The sequence below is a fragment of the Hibiscus syriacus genome, unplaced genomic scaffold (genome assembly GCF_006381635.1).
Source record: "Hibiscus syriacus cultivar Baekdansim isolate YM2019G1 unplaced genomic scaffold, ASM638163v2 tig00117034_pilon, whole genome shotgun sequence".
Lineage (NCBI taxonomy): Eukaryota > Viridiplantae > Streptophyta > Magnoliopsida > Malvales > Malvaceae > Hibiscus > Hibiscus syriacus.
The window spans coordinates 4,579,309-4,598,187 of NW_024063533.1; the positions used below are offsets into that span (position 1 = coordinate 4,579,309).

The 18,879-nt window shown below is 32.8% G+C and overlaps 2 protein-coding genes across 4 annotated transcripts; one reads left to right on the forward strand and one right to left on the reverse strand.

The window, feature by feature from the left end:
• The first annotated feature begins 3,590 nt into the window (after positions 1 to 3,590).
• Positions 3,591 to 4,337, forward strand: LOC120196499 (glycine-rich cell wall structural protein 2-like). Its single transcript, XM_039198302.1, has one exon. The coding sequence runs from the start codon at positions 3,591 to 3,593 to the stop codon at positions 4,335 to 4,337; it is 747 nt and encodes a 248-aa protein (XP_039054233.1).
• Positions 4,338 to 11,630: 7,293 nt separating this feature from the next.
• LOC120196472 (GATA transcription factor 5-like) lies at positions 11,631 to 18,652 on the reverse strand. 3 transcript variants are annotated; one of them, XM_039198276.1, is made up of 4 exons: positions 18,641 to 18,652; positions 12,850 to 13,071; positions 12,683 to 12,816; positions 11,631 to 12,563 (listed from the first exon to the last, which is right to left on the reverse strand). In XM_039198276.1, exons 2-4 carry the CDS (start codon positions 13,037 to 13,039, stop codon positions 11,886 to 11,888), a joined length of 1,002 nt encoding a protein of 333 aa, XP_039054207.1. In that variant the 5' UTR covers positions 13,040 to 13,071; positions 18,641 to 18,652; the 3' UTR covers positions 11,631 to 11,885. The 3 variants fall into 3 exon arrangements, with proteins under 3 accessions (XP_039054207.1, XP_039054205.1, XP_039054206.1); XM_039198274.1 differs by having other exon boundaries at positions 12,683 to 13,071; XM_039198275.1 differs by lacking the exon at positions 18,641 to 18,652 and adding an exon at positions 13,125 to 13,279 and having other exon boundaries at positions 12,683 to 13,042.
• Between the last annotated feature and the right edge of the window lie 227 nt (positions 18,653 to 18,879).

Sequence of the window (18,879 nt, forward strand, 5' to 3'; positions counted from 1 at the left end):
TTAAGATGAAATAGTGATATCTTCTCATTTCGATTGGAGTAATAAATGACTGCTTTAAGCCATGAGAGGTCATTTATTCTCGATTGGAAGTAATTAGATATTATCGTTTTCTCCCTTAAAATTATTTTTGTGTTGTTATTTTGAATTAATAATGAACTTTAGAATGTAATTATAATATTTCCTTATTTCGATTGTTGTAAGATTCGTTTATTCTAAGGTATAGAAGATCGATTCTTCTCAATAGGAAATAATTAAATATTATTGTGTTTTGTCCTGAAATTCAAAAGAATATTACTTGTAGGGGATTTTAAATTAAATTAGACTCGAATTCTTAAGTTTCATTGCAAAGACAACTAATTAATCGACTAGGTACCGATTTAGAGTGATGTGTGGGTGTTAATCCTTCCCCACACGTAACCGACTCCTGAGCACAAATTTTGGTAACGCATACCGCAAATTTGTTGTTTTAATTAAAATGAATGTTTTTTAATGACAAATACTTTTTTGATACCAAATTACACTCTAATCAAATATTGGTGACGATTCATCGAACTACGTTTTATTATTAATCGGCCAAAAAAAATTATTAGAAACGAGAATCCCTCCCTTTCAGAGACCGTTTCGACACTTTTGATTACATAACGTTCTCATCACCCTTACAAAATGTTCTCATCACCCTTACATAATCGTTCCAATCACCAAATATTTGGTAAATTCTTTTGATTAACTTGGCTTCTTTTTTTCTACCCAATAATTAATGTTCTAAATAAGTAAGTGCAATTTACATTAATAATGATGTGATAACTATCATATTTCAGAAGATATTTTTCTTTTTTTTTGGATTTAATTTCTCCACCTCGCAATCCCTTTCTTGCTATGATGGGATACATGTGCAAATATAAGGTCATTTTATTTGAAAAATATTTTTTGAAAAATTAATTTTATTTTTTAAAAAATATTTTTTAGAAAATGTTTTACGATGTTTAGAAGATATTATTTAAACCCTTTTTTTACTAGTTAATAAATTTTTTTTTAAAATATTTATTACAAATATTAAATACAATAAATAATATTATTTATCATAAAACTTAACATTATTATTTTTAAAATATTATTTTTATAATTTTATTAATAAAAATATTAATATTGGTGTATTTTATTGAAATAAAAATTTATAAATTATATTAATTATTTATTAAAGGAATAGTGTTATATTATTTTTTAAAAATATTAATTTGTATATTTTAAATATCTTTATTAAAATATTATTAGATTATTAGATTAATATTAAATATATAAATAATATAAATTTTATTAATAAATTATTATATATTATTAAAATAAAAATTTAATATCTTATATTATTATAATATAATTTATTATTTTATTATAATATTAAAAATATAATAATATAATTAGAAATATTAATAAAAATATTTTAAATATTTTAATAATTAATATTTTGATTAAAATGATATTAAAATATTTTATTAATATTAAATTCATAAAATAAAATTATTTTGAGTGTTTATTCTTTGAATTGAAAAGTTCAGAAAATGACTTACGGAAAATCAGACCGTAATTCATTTTTCAGAAAACATAAAGGAAATTTTGTTGACCAGGAAAAAATTTTACGTTGACCAACCAGTTTTACTCTAACCAAACACTGAAAAATAAGAAAAATATTTTTCGAAAAATATTTTACGTGAAACAAACGGACCGTATTCAAGTGGGTTGGTAGCCTACTTCAATTTAAGTAGTTACAGATGTGTCCATCATATTTTATTATATTTAAGCACACGCGTAAAATTTAAAAATATCGTTAATTTATTAAATAGTTATTTTATTATATTTAGTATAATTATGGATGTTTACCGACCGAATCGATCATAAGTTAAGCAAAGCTCCATTCAACTTGAAAACTGATCAATTTTTGTTCACGTGACTTGATATTCGATAAGTTTAAGGAAGGGTACATGACCAGGGTCATAATTCAATATTATAATTTAAATTTAATTATTTTTTTATAATTGTAGATTTAAATATATATTTTTTAAAATAAATTTCAATAATTAGATTTATTTAATAATATATTGCATAAATCTTAAAACTATTTTTTATAATAATTTGTGTAATATTTATACAAATGATCTTATTCTAGAATTAAAAGCGTTGAAAACGAATTTGCGAAATAAGTTAATGTCGGCATTTGAAATTCTCAAATTTATCAAAGTTGTGTATTGTTATCCAAATATTTAAATTCCTTATTGAATCCTCTTGACTATGTTAGAGACAATTGCATCTGCTAAAATAAGTTTTTCAAAGTTAAAATTGTTGAAAATTTACTTGAGATCATCAATGTCACAAGAAAGATTGAATGATCTAGTAATTTTATCTATTGAGAAAAATATATTACACTATACTGATGTACACTCTATTATTACTGATTTTATATTTAGAAATTTTGGTAAAAATTATTTTGTGTGAGAAGATTGGTGTTATGAGTTATCTTATTTAAAATTTACGAAATAAGTTAATATCGGCATTTGAAATTCTCAAATTTAATAAAGTTGCGTATTGCTATCCAAATGTTTAAATTGCTTGTTGAATCCTCTTGACTATGTCAGTGACAATTACATATGCTTAAAGAAGTTTTTCAAAGTGATTGTTGAAATTTTACTTGAGATCATCAATGTCACAAGAAAGACTGATAATATATTAGACCATATTGATGTACACACTATTATTAGTGATTTTACATTTAGAAATGTTTGTGGAAAAAGTTTTGTGCGAGTAGTTTGGTGTTTAATAATTTTTTAAAATTATTTCATTTGAAATTGATATATTTATTAGATATTTTATTGAGCATAGTAAAAACTACAATTTATAAATAAATTTATTTATTTTTATTTACTCTTAAAACTTTTTTAAAAAATTCAACCAAAACTCTTATGCGGTCATTACATAAATCTTGGGCTTCAAATATTAAATCCGAGTTTGGGCTTCATTCTCTTAACAAAAATCTGAAACCTTTACTTCAATCGGTCAATAAAGCCCAAGACTTTTTACATGTAGGCCGACTGAATTTTCCTAGGCAATTATGTATGTACACCAAAAGTTGAGCCTTCACTCATGACGCAAGGATGAATGATAAAGAATAAAAGAATACATAGCTTGAAGAAATGGGAATTTCACATGGAGAAATAATGAGATGAAACATTATTATTCCCTTGAGCAGTTCCATTCGTCAAGCAAAAGGAATATTATCTTTCTCACATGGCATGTTTATTAGGGGATTGCTCAACCGAGGTCTAATATTATCTTGAATGATGTATAAATAACTTGGTAGAAATTTGGTTGTACGAATTAGTAGTTAAATTTTTTTGGCGTAGGTTTAGGGAAGGGGGTGGAGTGTTTAGTGTGAAGTAACCACTTGAAAGTGGAGGGTGGGGACTCAAAGCATATTTTGATCTCATTTCTCTCGCTTTTCTGAGTTTGTTTAATGTGGTTTAGGCTTTTACTGAGGGCAAAGAAAAAGTATAAAAAGGGAAGGATGAGGGAATAAATCCTGCATTCCCAAGTTTGAGAAAATGGAAATGAGAAGAGAAGTTAGGGTTGTGTTTGTAGTGGCGGTGTTGTTGATCAGCTGCCGGAGTGGAGCTGACGGAAAGGATGAGTTAGAGAGAGAAAATGGGGTTGTAGGGTGGCCCGATTCTAATTCCACCACTAAGATTTCTAGTGCGAAACATAGTTTTATGGAGGATGTAGAGCACAAAGGCACGAATTCTTCTGTGGAAATTTTAGTCCAAAGCAATAGTAATATTGAACATGCTGGGAAAGGAGGAAAGAAGGGTGGTGGAGGTGGGGGTGGGGGTGGAGGTGGAGGTGGAGGAGGTGGAGGCGGTAGTTGTGGTGGAGGGGGTGGAGGCGGCAGTGGCAACGGCAATGGTCGAGGAAAAGGTAAACCACACAAGAAAAGAAAAGGAAAAGGAGGGGGTGGAGGCGGCAATGGCAATGGTCGAGGAAGAGGCGGTTGTAGCTGTGGTGGTGGTGGTGGTGGTGGTGGTGGTGGGGGAGGGGGAGGGGGTGGAGTTGGAGGTGACTATGGTGGAAGAAACGGTAAACCACACAAGAAAGCAAAAGGAGGTGGAGGTGGTAGTGGTGGTAGAAACCACGAATGGGGTAAAGGAGACGGAAGAGGTGTCGGCGGGAGTGGTTGGAGAGGAAGTGGCAAAGGTGGAGGTTCGGGTCGAGGAGGAGGTAGCGGTGGCGGTGACAACCATGGTGGCACAAGAAAATCAATGGGAGGGAGAACTAAAACTACCTCTCCTCCATAGCCAAACCATGCACATTGAATGGACTAGAAGGAAACAACATTTTGTGCAAAAAAAAGGGTATTATATATCATATTTACCTCTACGTTCTTCATCAACTCAAATAATCAAATTTCCCTGCATTTGTGTGTTCCAGTTTTCTATATTTATTATAGGCTTAATTTTCTGCTTTGTTTAATAATATAAAAGGATTTTGTATTTGTTTGAGAATGCAAACACTACTATAATCTACGTTTTATATTATTAATGAATCTCTTGATTTGGGACAACATAAATGTTCTTAACCAATCGACTTACTAATATATTTTATATTTAATTTTTATTTAGCTAAAAATAATACTTATTATTTATAATTTACTAAATAAATTTTAAAAATATAATATATATATATATATATATATATATATATTAAAATATTCATACACCGCCTAAATTGAATCCAAATTCAAAAGATCATGCAATACGGTCACTGAAATCAAAGAACAATTAAATGTTACGAGTCTTTCATTCACAAAGTACCTGATACCCGAAGCCCTCTTACAAAGAACAAAAGTGGTTGGAACTTGTGGGACATAATTATAAGAGTAAATGATATATTTAGTCATTCAATTATTATTTTAGTTTCGTTTTAATCACTTAATTATTTTTTCAAAATCATAATTAATGTTACATTTTGATCACCCATCGTTAAAAAATTAATAGTGATACTGATGTGTTGCTGTAAGATAATACTACAATATCATTGAAAATTTTTAAAAAAATCGTCACGTTTATAATTATATTTATTTTTTAACGGCTGATAACTAAATGAAACCAAAATGTAATGTTAAGTATGATTTAAAAAAAATGGGTGATCAAATGTACCAAATTACTAAATATATAGTTTACTCGAACTACAGTCATGTTAAGCGAGAGCCATAGGATTGGGTATTGGTGCTCGTCAAGTTCTTTCAGTCTATTGACTGAGGTATACATAAGGTAAAAACACGATCAATATAATATATTTTTACCTTACGCGATAAAAATAATCTTGAAAGTGTGAAAAAAATGAAAATGATATATAAGAGTAAATTAGTAAGCACCACAAACATCTCTAATTATAAATTAAAAGATATTGAACGTTTAAACATAATTAATTTTATATCCTAACATATATAATGTATCAAAAAATTGGGATAATGATTAAAATAATATATTTAAAAAAATTATCAAAATAATTCACTTCGAACATTATTTCCTATACTAGAATAATTTTTACAATACTTTCAGAATACTCTAGGAGTACATGGAGTCTTCAGTTGAAGACTCCAAAACTGCTATGCTTTTTCAACTCTGAAAAAGTTAAAGACACATGAAAATTCATACATCTTCCACCAAAAAAATTAAAGTCACACAATAATTTTGACGTGATATTCTTGATACTATAGCAATGATCCTAGATCAAAAAATAATATAGTTAGAGTTTATCGGGAAATTTTTTCCCACTGTTCTACGTGAGCAAAGAAGCCATCAAAAATTATATAAAAGATAATGTCATTCAAGATTAATTCAAGGAAAAATTATATCGTTCCCTACTCAATTATCTTTTCACTTCTATTTTGATCATTACAATTTTAAAAAAAATAATTTTATCATTAGAATTTCTAATTGCTTCTATTTTAATCACTTTTTACTCATATTTTTAGTTTTATTATGCTAACAATATTTGAAGTAGACATGTGAGAGGGTTGTCTCCAGGCTTTTTGTTTCGATACAAACGAGTACCCGAAAAGAAAACGCACAAATAATGGGATTTAGGGATTGCGGGTTGTAGACACCCGTTTTTGTCCGAGTTTACGAAAACATTTTACTTATTATTTATTATTATTTATTATTATTATTATTATTACTTATTATTTAATTAATTATTATTATTACATTTGTACAGGCCGACACAATTCAGCAGCCCAACAAATTAAACCCAGCAGCACTTAACCCATTCAACTCCAACCCCACGTATCTCAACCGTTTTTATTCGTGGGGAGTTGGTTGCACACTCACCTCACATCTTTTGTGGGGGGGGGGGGTGAGGGGAGAGATGGACACTTCCTATTTTTAGTGGATGCTTGGGTTATATAATTGGTTGGATATAACAACAAAAGGGGGGCCGCTCAGGATGAACCCATCCATGTCCAGGTGCATTTCTTTGTTTAAACCAACCATGTTGGAATTCTCACCAAAGCCATGCACACGAAAATTCTGAAAAAAAAACAGAAAACACCGATCTTTATGAAGAACAAGAAATACAGTCCCAAAAACTCTTCTCCCAATCTGTTCAATCATTTCATAGTCATCCATTTTCGACATAGTGTCAATGCCTTTCTTCTCCATGAAAACACCATTCAAAGTCTGTATTGGAGCAAAGCTAAAAGAATCTGAGGCTTTTCAATATGCTCACTAGAGACAATGCCACACCAAATTTCTATTGAGTTGAGCCAACGATTTGAGGCAGAAGAGAGAGAAGGTGAAAACAATGAAAGGAGGAGCTTCCGGGCAACCCATCCATCGTTCAAGTTCAGTGCTGGTGCTCAACGAAGATGGAAGCATAACGCAGTTGGATTCTTTAGGCGGTGTATTTCGTATGGAAACAGTGATGGCGTTGAAGATATTTCCAAAGAAAAAGTTGTTTATCGAATCTGTTTGACCGAAGGAGAAAATACCACCATCGGAATCGATCTTGGATCCACTTATTCTTGCGTTGGTGTTTGGCAACATGATCTTGTTGAGATTATCACCAACGATCAAGCCAAGAACCAGGTCGCCAAGAACCGCTCAACACCGGAGTTTTCGATTCAAATTAATGAAGGTTGACATCGTACGTGTTTTGTTTTCATATTGTTTCCATATTGTTTCGTGTTTCCGTTCGGTATTATCACGTTTGAAATCCAACAACAATCAGGTTAGCATCATGCAAATCATTGGTAGGCCCTACCTGTTTCCACTTTTCACATATATTTGGTTTTTTTTATTATTTTATTATTTTTTCCTTTTTTACTAATCTTTATATTTATCATATATTGTATTTATTTTTTTATTATTATTATTATATTAATATTCTTTTTCTTGTTCATATTTATTTTTATTTTACAATTAAATATTTTTTATTTTAGGGATACTTTTCAATCAATCAAGGGTAAGCAATTCCAATCGGAATTTTTTTAATTTCAATTTAAATTTTCTCAAATTTTCGCAATTAAGACAACTGAAAAATTAATTGGTACCGAAAGGGCGGTTCAAGGGTGCTAATCCTTCCTTGACTGTAACCGACTCCTGAGCCCGACATATTTCTGGTAAAACGCATATCAGGTAAGATGGTGTCCGACCCACCTAAATTCGTTTTAAAATGGTCGGTGGCGACTCCTAATCTACTTTCCAATTCGTTTAATCTAAGTCGAAGCCCAATTTCGGGCCAACCGAAAGACGGTCGCGACACGGGTAGGGGTGAGATTAAAGATTTTAATTATTTTTTTATTTTAAATCTTGTTTATCATTAATATTAAAGGCTTAATGCAAAAATAAATGTTTAAATTGTACCTAATGTTAATTTTATATGTCTAAAGAATTTTTTTGTTAAAAATAGGTATTTAACGTTTTTGATGTTACACTTTTAGGTGTCTGCTGTTAAATTCGACCGTTAAGTAGCATGTTTCAGGCTTACAAAAATTTAAAATTTTATTTTAAAATTTTGAAATTTTATATGCCTGACACGTGTCACTTAACTCAAATTTAACGGTGTTAACGGTCCATGCACCTAAAAGTGTAACGTTGGAAACGTTAGACACTTATTTTTAACAGAAAATTCTTTAGGCATCTAACCTTAACTTTAAGTATAGATTGGACACTTATTTTTACATTAAGCCAATAATAAATAAATTTGTTTTGTCATAATAAAAATAGTAATAAAATAATTCATATCATCAAAGAGTAATCAAAAGCTGAATAATTCAAAATATTAATGATTAAATTAAAAAAATAAATTTTAGTGATCAAAATATGAGTGAAAATATATTTTTTGAAGAATGATGTAGTTTACCATTAACCAAAGACGGTCAGATTTCAGACCGGAGATAAATTTAAAATATTTTAAAGGAAATTTTTTTTAAAAATTTAAGAGACAAAAACATGTTATTAATAAAAATATCAAAAAATAAAAAAAAATTATGAAAATTTAAAATTTTAAAGAGAGGATCAACATCAACTACTCATCAGTGTCGTAGTGCAAAGTTGGTCCAAGTCATTTAACATGGTTGATTGGAGAGGGGCCATACCATTCCACTTCTGGCTCTTCTAGGGCTCCACTTTTGGACCTTCCATGGCCGTCCCTACACAAACTTTAAAATTTTTAATTCAACCAGGAGGGAAACAAATGGCTCAACACCCTTCTCAAGATGCATTATTATGGGTAACTTCAATTCAAATTTCCAATAACCGACCCCTTTTTTTGTTTCTCTTCCACCAATTTCCCTCCAACAATCAAACACCAAACTATAAATGTCATAATATTTTATTTTATTTTTGATGAGAATATAAAATTTTAATGTTTGGTTGACAAATATGAAATTATCTATAAATAAAATTTATCAAATTATCTTTATGATATATTTTAATACTAAATTTAAAATATGTATATGAAAACTAATAGAATTATTTTTTTGCTACATTATATATATTTATTATATTATTAATATAATTAATATATTAAACTTTTTTTTTTATAAATTGTACTTTATGTTTACGTACCATCTATGATAAACGTTTAAACTTTTTATATTTATGATATTGTTAAATAAATTATAATAAAAATTATAGATCATAAATTTAACCTATTAAAATATTTTTTTTGATAAATTTTACTTTCGATACCTAAAAGATAGAGGATAAATTTTTTTGATAAATCTTACCCGACCCGAAAATTTTACATCCTTCACCCGACTTAACCCGACCCAAAAAATATATGTCCTCCTCCCGGCTTGAAACTCATTTTTTTGAGATAAAATTTAAACTCGACCCGACCCGATCCGAAATAATAAAAAAAATATTTTTATTCAATAAAAAACAGTGATTTAATTGGAAAAATAATATATAGATTGATACTATTGTAATTATTCCTAAATATATAAGGTAAAATTATTTTTTTTGGGTCGGGTCGGGTATTTTTCACCCTAAACCCGAATTCGACCCGACCCAAACATCACCTTTAAAAAACCTGATTCAAACCCGAATTTTTTTATAAAAAAATCGGATCGGGTCAGGATCCATCGGGTTCCGATCCCATCCCCATCCCTAGACAAACTGGTACGAAACAACATAAAAACATCATGCTCTACCTATGCTCTAAGAAGCAATAACAATAACCAAGCCAAAATCAAAACAGAATCACCCAACCCCAAGAAAGAATCCCCAAGAAGCACAAAGCTACAAATTTACACAGTCAAGCCTATCAATACCCTTCCTACTAAATTGAATACCAACAACCTCCCTAATTAAGTGCAAAACAACATCAATGCAACGAGTTCGGTTTTGAAAAATCCTACAATTTCATTCAGACCAGACAAAATACAAATACACACTCCAAGCAACTCTCAAAATGCAAGCAATCAAGGATTTACCTTTAAGCATAAATAGAGCCCACCAAACTTCTTGATCCCAAGCCATGATTTGTCGAGTCAAATGGCATAACCACAAAACACCTTCCCATACCTCATTCGAAAATAAAAAAGAGAAGAAAATGTGGTCTCTTGTCTCCAAATGACCACAAAAAATACATTGGCCATCCACAGCAACACCTCGTTGCAACAATCATCCTTAGTGGAAATCCTCCCCTGTATAACAAGTCAAGCAATAATAGCATGTCTATGAATGTAAAGCAGGAACCAAATCAATCTATACCATGAAACCACCTCCCCTTTAGACCGAGCCTCATGCCATAACCAAGAAGTAGTAATCATCCCCCAATCAGTTATAGACCCAAGCAATGGGTAAGCCTCCTCTCTCAATTTGAATATCCTTCTCACGCATCAGCTGAAATGGCTCCTATCGACCGCTTGACACAACCCAACGCCCAAGAAGTAAGCGTGTATCCAAACAACCCACAAAGAGCCTTGTCCTGCCAAGATATTCCTTACAAAGAAAAAAAAGACACGCCTTGTTCCAAGTTTTCAACTCCCTCAAACGAAGTCCACCATCCGATTTAGGAGAACAAATCTACCGTCAACTAACCTTAACCCAACAGTAGAGGAATCAATCCCCTTCTAAAAGAACTGGACACAAAGTTGCTCAATGACCTTAATGACAGCCTGAGGAAAAACAAGCTACCTACACCAGTATTTGGTCACACTAAACAAGATAGCTCGGATGAGTTGCAACCGCCCTGCATAGTTGACTTTGAGATTGCACCAATGCCCCAATCTAGCTTTAATATTCGCAATGAGAGGATAACAATCTTTCTCTGTCAGTTTTCTAGTAATTAAGGGAACGCCAAGGTACCTGACTAGGAGGAGACCAATCTTAAAATTAGAAAACCGCTAAATTTCCTCCAACTTGACACCACCAACCCCACAAGCAAACAACTCACTCTTAACAATATTAAGGCGAAATATTAAAATATTTTTGTAAGATGAAAAACATCTTATAACTCACAATACAACCTTGGAAATATTATAATACAATGTTAATAAAAACACATTAAATATTAAAACACTATTTAAATATTTAGAACATTATTTAAACAATTAATTAATATAAAAATATTTAATAAATTTATATCACAAATAATTAATTATCCAGCTAAAATATAACAAAAAGTCAATAACAATCAGTTGGTCTAATGGGATAAAATATTAGATTCCTTAAGTAAGGTCAGGAGTTTGAATCCTGATATTTGGGTTGGGAGGATTACATTTGTCTCTACAGTATTCGATATAGATTAGTGGATTAATAATAAAAAAAATTGAACATATAACTGTCTTACAACTAATTGATCTATTAGGATAAAACACTAAAGAAAGATTTCAAATTCTGAAATTATGAACAAAAGAAATTAGGTTTAAAAGGTCTTTCTTATATCTGTAATATTCAATCTGAATTAATTAATTAATAATTTCGATACATGTGATTATAAAAAAATATGAAGCAACTGCGTAGTCCTCACTCCAAAAGGTAGTTCACTTTGCTTACCACATCATTTCCCGTTTCACAATATTTTTGCTTTCCAACGCCCCATTCCTTTTAAAAGGTTGAACCGTTTCAAACTCAGTCATTAAACCCAAAATTCATTGATGCAATAAAAACTCTAAAAGGAAATTCAAAATAATTGAGGGGTAATTAAATAAAGATTAAATACACTCCTCTCTAAATCAGTTACATCCCTATGCTAAAAACCTACCCACCCACCCTATAACTAACTCGGGCCTTTGAAACCGGAAACAATCAACCGGGTTCATTCCCTCACTCTATCCTCCTATTCAGTATACTGCTCTAAAATCTATCTGGTTTTTGCCTAATGCAGTAATGCTATCCAAAACTTGGCACAACTGGAGGAGCTAGACGGGGTTCGGCCTCACCCAATGTTTCCTTCTTGCGCCGCATCTCCAGCACTTTCCGGTGATGGTTCGAGTGCAACTCGCTTGAAAACGTTGGGCTACAAGCCGGTCTATACTCGGGTAAAAGCCTACCCGACTTAAACCTGACCCCACAAGCGTTACATAAGGTCTTTGCGCCCATTGGACCGGCTCTCCATTGTGGCGTCTTCGTAACTCCACAATGGCCGCACCTACGCGTCGCTTGGGTCCCATTACAACCTGTCGAGTCGGTCGACAGTCTCTTCTTATGCTTCTTAACCGGCGGATTTTCCACAGAAACCAGTTCTGACAGTTCAAAGGTTGAACCGGAACAACTGTTTGGGCAAAGCAACCAAGGTGAAGGGCTGGAGGAGGAAGATGATGACGTGGAACTCGAAGATGATTCTGTAAGAGAAGGGGAGGCGACAAGGGACCAAACTCTGTCGCCGGTTCGAGCACGCTTGCTTCTGGCTTTCGCCGGAACAGGCGTTTCAAAACAAGTCGTAATCGGTTTTTCCTGGTCAGGCAATTTGTTCACGAGCAACGTTCCGGTGGGGTAAGCCGTAGAGTGCTCTGAGAAGGAATCCTCAACGAAATGAGACAACCATTCAAGGTTCTCAACGTCATCCGCCTGTAAAAATGTCAACATTTTGTTCAGTTTTCGCCATTAACAACCGCTCCTCCTTAAAAACACAACAAAAAGCAAAAAAAAAATTCTTAAAAGAAAAGTGTCGTTCGTTTTTCAAGTACCGGGACAGCCAGTTCGTTGGCGGATAAGGAAGTGTAATCGAGATTAGTAGTTCTGTCGTTGGAAAAGATTGTGCCTTGGCTTAGCTTTTGTCTCTTAGGCGAAGAAGAAGAAGCCCGTACTCGTTCTTCTTCTTCTTCTTCTTCTTCTTCTTCTTCTTCATGTTCACGTTGTTGTTGTTGTTGAAGGAAACCCTCTTCATTACTGAAGTCAAAGAGGTCGTCAACGGAGAAGTCATCGGAAGAAACAACAGTTTGTCCATTAACAACCCAAATATCATCCAAAAACGCTTGGGGGCTTGAAATCATAGCCATCTCCTTTCTAAAGCTGCTCTTCAAGGCTACCTCAACGCATTCCATTTCCTAAAACAAACACAAGAAAGGAAAAATAACTGAGAACCTTGAAAAAAAAAACAAAAGGCAAAGATTTTCTAAAATGGAGCACCTGGGAGGAGAAGGGGATGTTAGAGAGAGACAGGGTTGGAGAAGGAAAGTAAAGGAGAAGAGGGAATTATAAGAAAAATAAATAAAAGGGGGGCGGTGATGAGTTTGGTGAAGCTCTCTCTTTAATTTATTTTACTTTTCTCCCTTTCTATTGTTTCTTCTACATCTAAAAACAAAAACAAAAAGAGTTATTGTATTCCTATTTATTTATTCGTTAAACTTTCTTGTATTTATATATTAAACGTCATAAATTAAGATAATAAATAAATAAAATGACTGAATTTAAGAGGATTGCCCTTAAAGAATCGGACTTTTCACTTTCTTGGAACCGTCAGTTTCAGATTCTCGGTTTTTAGTTTTATTTTTAATTTTTTTAAGAAAAAAAATGGGAGAGGGGTTGTCCGGTCCAACGAAAACCAAGATTATGAAGATTTAGGAAAACCGCCACCTTTTTGTTCCTTTATTCTTAATTTTTACTTTTCTTTTTTCTTCTTCGATAAGAGAAATTGGTTTGGCCCCTCTCTTTTGACCTACCTATGTTATTTGCTACCCGCGTTGATCGCCGCTCGTCTTGGTTGTTTAATTCTCCGCTTCACTTCCTTTTCTTTTTGTCCTTATAATATTTATTCCTCACTTTCTTTCTATTTATTTTATTACACGATTATTTCCGAAAAGACTGAAAATCAAAATAGAGAAAAATTTAAGGAACGACAGTGTAAACACCTATTTTTTTTGTCAGGGTTAAAAAATATTATCAAATTATTATTATTATTATTATTATTATTATTATTATTATTATTATTATTATTATTATTATTAAGTGTGTTTATATTTTTGTGCAGGCCAAATGTGGTCCAATTATAAGCAACCCAACAGACCCATATCAATAACAGTACCAAGCCTCTCCACCGACTAGTCACTAAGGCTAGTCACCTCTGAGCAAGTTGAAACATCATCATCACCATGTCGGCCACTGAACAGCAAAAACAAACAATATCAGCAAAGTCAAAAGTATATCACCTAAATCATACCTAACTTGTCAATATCCTACCAAAAACGAAGAAAACGCAGATGCATCCATGAAGATTAGGTGGAGATATCAACCATAAAATAGGCAGAGGATTAGAGGAACGGGGGAAGAAAAAAAATTATCAGAGGGGAAGCGAGAGACAAAGAAAAAACGAGAAATTTTTACCAACGATAGAACGATTGAGGGGTCTTGGTTTTCAACAGAAAAGTAAAGGAGACAAGGAGAATTTTCATTCACCCTTCGAGAATCCAACAGAAAACCATTGTAGTAAGAATCTCACTTTTGTATTAAAAAAATCGAAAGTAATAAAAATACAATTTGGGTTCAAGGTATTTGTTTTTTTTATTGTTTTCATTTTCCCGTTTTCTCTGTGTGCATGTGTGTTTCAAAATAAAAAAAAGCAATTAAAAAAGAGAGGAAGGAGATTTTACTTATCGTTGAGTTGTTCTTTGTTGGAGTAGAGAAAGTGTCGGTAAGACCCTTGCATGTTTGTTTTAAGGTCCGATTTGGAGTTAAAGAGGTAGAAAGATTTTAATAGTGTTGAAGGAAATAGTTGGCGGTTCAAGTTGCCCAAAACTGGAAAATCGAAAGGTAAGATGGTTCCATCTCATACATTCGGGATTTGATCGCTATAATTTAATGACTGAGGTTAGTATTGTTAAACTAAGTCTGAAATTAAACAACAAGTAGTAAAATAATATAAAAAGAAGATGAGTTAGATTGTTTACCTTTCGATCCAGTTTCCTCGTCGAAGCTGTCAATGGGTATGTAGTATTGAGTCACGGTAGTTACGGGTTCTTAGAGGAGGTTCAGTGGAGTAAAGAAATTAGAGAAAGAGGAGGGTCGTTCTAGGTTTAGGGTAGTTTGTAGCCTTCACTGTTCCAAGCAGCCGGTCTTGTTTGTGGTTGTTCTTTGGGGGGTTGATGGTCGAATGAGAAGTAGAAGAGATGGAGAGTTGTTGTTTGAGTCTTCAGGAGTTTTGGATTTGGTTGGTCGGAGTGAAGAGTGATTGTAGTTGAGTGAAGAATTTTCACTGAATTGGTGGCCAGAGATGGTTGTTTCCCTTTGTTAAGTTCTCGACGGCGCTGTGAACAAATGAAGAAGAAGAGAGTAACTAAGAAAGGGGGCGAGAAAGGAGAGTATTCTCTCCTTTGATTTAATCCAACAGACTGTGGATTTTAGAAAATAGGAAATAGGGTTGCAAAATAACCCTTAAATGGGTTATAATTAATGCATGAAGTGGTGTCACATGGTGGGGTTTAGGTTCAGTGCATATGCCACTAATTTATAATATTTGCTTTAAAACAATCGGTTATAAATCAAGTGGCAGACCAACCAAAGTGGATTTGACTACTAATGTCCTTAATTAGACTTTAATCCCACTATCAGTCTTAGTCCAAAATATGCATTCTTACTTCCATAAATTTGTCTTAATATTTTGTAAATTAAGTATTTCACTTAATCACATTTATAACATTAAATTTTAAATTAACTCAGGGTCCCCAAACTATTGTAACACTTATATTCTGGTAACTAATGAATTTTCAGTTCATTTTATTTTGAGCTCTTTATTTATTTATATTCCATTTTAGTCCTGAATTTCTTATTAAATATGTTTATGTTTATATTTATACATAGGTCATCGTATTTTAACTTAATTGTGATTAAGCAACTTAGGTTGTTATTGTTTCATTTTAGTAATCTTATTCATGTTGTTTTATATTTTTTCTATATTTCTATTTTAAGCATGACATTTTACATTTGTTATACTTTTGGTCCAACATATTTTTTAGGATTTATTGCTGCTTTAGTACTCATGTTATATAATGTTTACATATTAGCTACTATTTTATGTTTGTCACTTATTATGTCCTTAAAGCTTTTGTTTTTCTCTATTTTGGTTTTTATAAATTTAAATACATATTTTTACTATTTGTATTTAGGTTTGTAATATTCATTTGTTTTATTTCATTCTTTTTAATTTCCTCTTTTTAAATAATTAATTTGAAGTAAAATAATTAAATTTCAATAAATGGATCATATTTTAACTTGATATTTGATTCAGGATTTCCACCATTACAACAACGTGTAAGTGAAACAGTACCAATTTTGGGCGTTGTGGGGGTGCTAATCCATCCCCACGCGTAACCGATTCCCGAACCCATTTTAATCAAATCTTTGGTAAATGCATACCAACTTTTGTCTTAAAAGATGATTTTTTCTTAAAATTGTTTTTAAAAGACGTTTTTAGGTATTCGACCTACCTAACCCAAAGGTTGATGGTGACTCTTTTTAATTCTTTTCAATTTATTTCAAATTACTCCAAAATCACCCATTTTCCAAAATTAAAAGTCGTAACTATTTTTAAAACAATCAAACGATTGTCCTGCCGGAAAACGGTTACGACAGCTTGACGACTCTGCTGGGGATCAGAATTTTTTAGAGAGTCAGTCTGTAAGTCACTTACACATTGTCGTTTGGTAGAAATTATGAGTTTGAGTCTTTAGTTAACTTATGATCCTTTTATTGAAGTTTTTAATTGCTTCATTTTATTATTGTATTACTAACATTTTTATCTTTGTTTTCAGATTTGTCCAAAGTTTTGTCGAATGGTGTCATTTTCCTTTTGAGTCAAAGGGTTGAATGTTCCTCCTCACACACGTCACGAGCATTTGCATAACATAAGCTCTATACCCGAGCTTCGAACCTTTCTAAGTGGGGGCGAAAGTGACGCCTTCGTGAGAATTTATTCTCCGTGCAGGCCTAGCAATTAACCTTCGGGATTCATATACCTTATGTTTTCGTGAGAATTTATTCTTCGCATAGACATAAGGGAATGTATCCTCTCGAATTGAACTCAATCCGTTTAAGCCTATAATGGGTGAGGATTGAGGGTTTGGCAGCCCAAGGGGGCACTAACATCAAGGACAATTCGAGTACCTTTTTCTGTTAGAAACGCAACCACGCATATAGTGAACCGTAGAACGATCACCTGAGGTATAGATATATTGAACCTATGTCTGTCAGTAGGTACCCAAAATAGGTGTACAAAAAGGAGGAGCGTTTCTGAACCTTTTCTTTTTTACTTTAAATATTGTTTAATAACAGCATGCGAACTATATACCATGTGGTTAGGATTAATTTATTGAAAAATCATTGTGGGTATATAACATGTTTGGGTAGATATCATGACGGGGTAGGTGTTATATTCATCTTTAAATGACATTTTTATTTGTATCAATTTTCTTACTTGTGCTAATTCATTTTCATTTTTTATGTTTTTTTGTTATTTGCATTGCATCATTCAAGATTAAGGGTGTTGATCTTCAGTTAATCGTCAATTTGGAAAGCTTTCAATAATGGATGAAAAGTATTTAAATCAAGTAGTTCAAAACTCTTAGGTACGACAGTGGGCTGAAGCATTGCAAAGATTGGAAGGGGACAGTTTGCCAGCTGATCACATATCAGATTTAGTGGGTTATGCTTCTGTTTCTCTTAAAAGAAATGACATCCAGGACTTATGATACATTTGGGAAAAATGGGAGTCGAGTAAGAAGAGGCAGTTTTACCAGTGTTATGGGGATATTTCCTATCTGCTATATGTTGATATAGATGATGAGTTGATCCGAGCCTTGATTCAATTTTGGAATCCAGGGTACAATTGTTTCACTTTCAATAAAGAAGACATGGTTCCTACCATCGAAGAATATATTGCCTTGTTGCGCATAGAGGATGCTCAAGAGAATCGGATTTATTCCAAGTCCATCAAAACTCAACCCTTCAGAATCAAATTAGCCAAAATCACAGGAATGCGTGAGGAATGGGTGGTTGCTCGTACCAAACAAAAAGGTGAAAGTGAAGGCATTTCTTGGATTGCTATTAAAGGAATCATTCAAAGTCATCCTGACGAGAAGATACGATTTGACCTCTTTGCACTGGGTATTTATGGCTTAGTCATTTTCCCGAAGGCCTTGGGATTTATTGAGGCTGCAGTTGTGGATTTATTAGAGCAATTACAAAAAAGGGTCAACCCTGCTCCTATAATTTTAGCAGAGACTTTTCGATCCTTGAATGCTTGTCGAAGGCTTGGAGGTGGTCGATTTTCAGGATGCGCGCAATTACTATATGTCTGGATCCGTAGCCACTTCTGGAAAATTGAAAAAATTTCATATCATCGGTTTAGTACAAGTTACTCGCCTTTGAGAGAATTTCTAGAGAAAGATTGGCCAAAAGGAGTCACTAAAGACATGTGGATAGATGCCCTTAAGAATATGCAAGAAAAGGATATCGTTTGGCGTGCCCCTTAGCAAATACAAAGTGAGTTCCTCTATAAGTGCGGTGACTATAATTGGGTGATGTTGCTCGGTTTATGGGGAGCAATTGGGTACGCACCACTTTTGGTTATGAGGCAATATGGTGGCCATCAATTTATCCCAGTCACTGCTGGACTGCACTCATCTAAGTTTGTATTCTACGGGAACAATTACAAGAAAAACATCTCGAATGCAGTTAGAGGATGGAAGAAGACTTTCTGTACTAGAGCCGATGCAGCAAAGGTAATGTTGACGCCAAATTATGAGGAATGGAGATCTATAAGAAAGAATGAAAATATTCCTCTACCTGACCAAAGTAAGGATATAACTATGGAGGAACGAATTCAGATAGTCCCATCGGAGATAGAGATCTTAAGAGCAGAATTCGAAGCTGAGAAAGAAGGTTGGTCGAA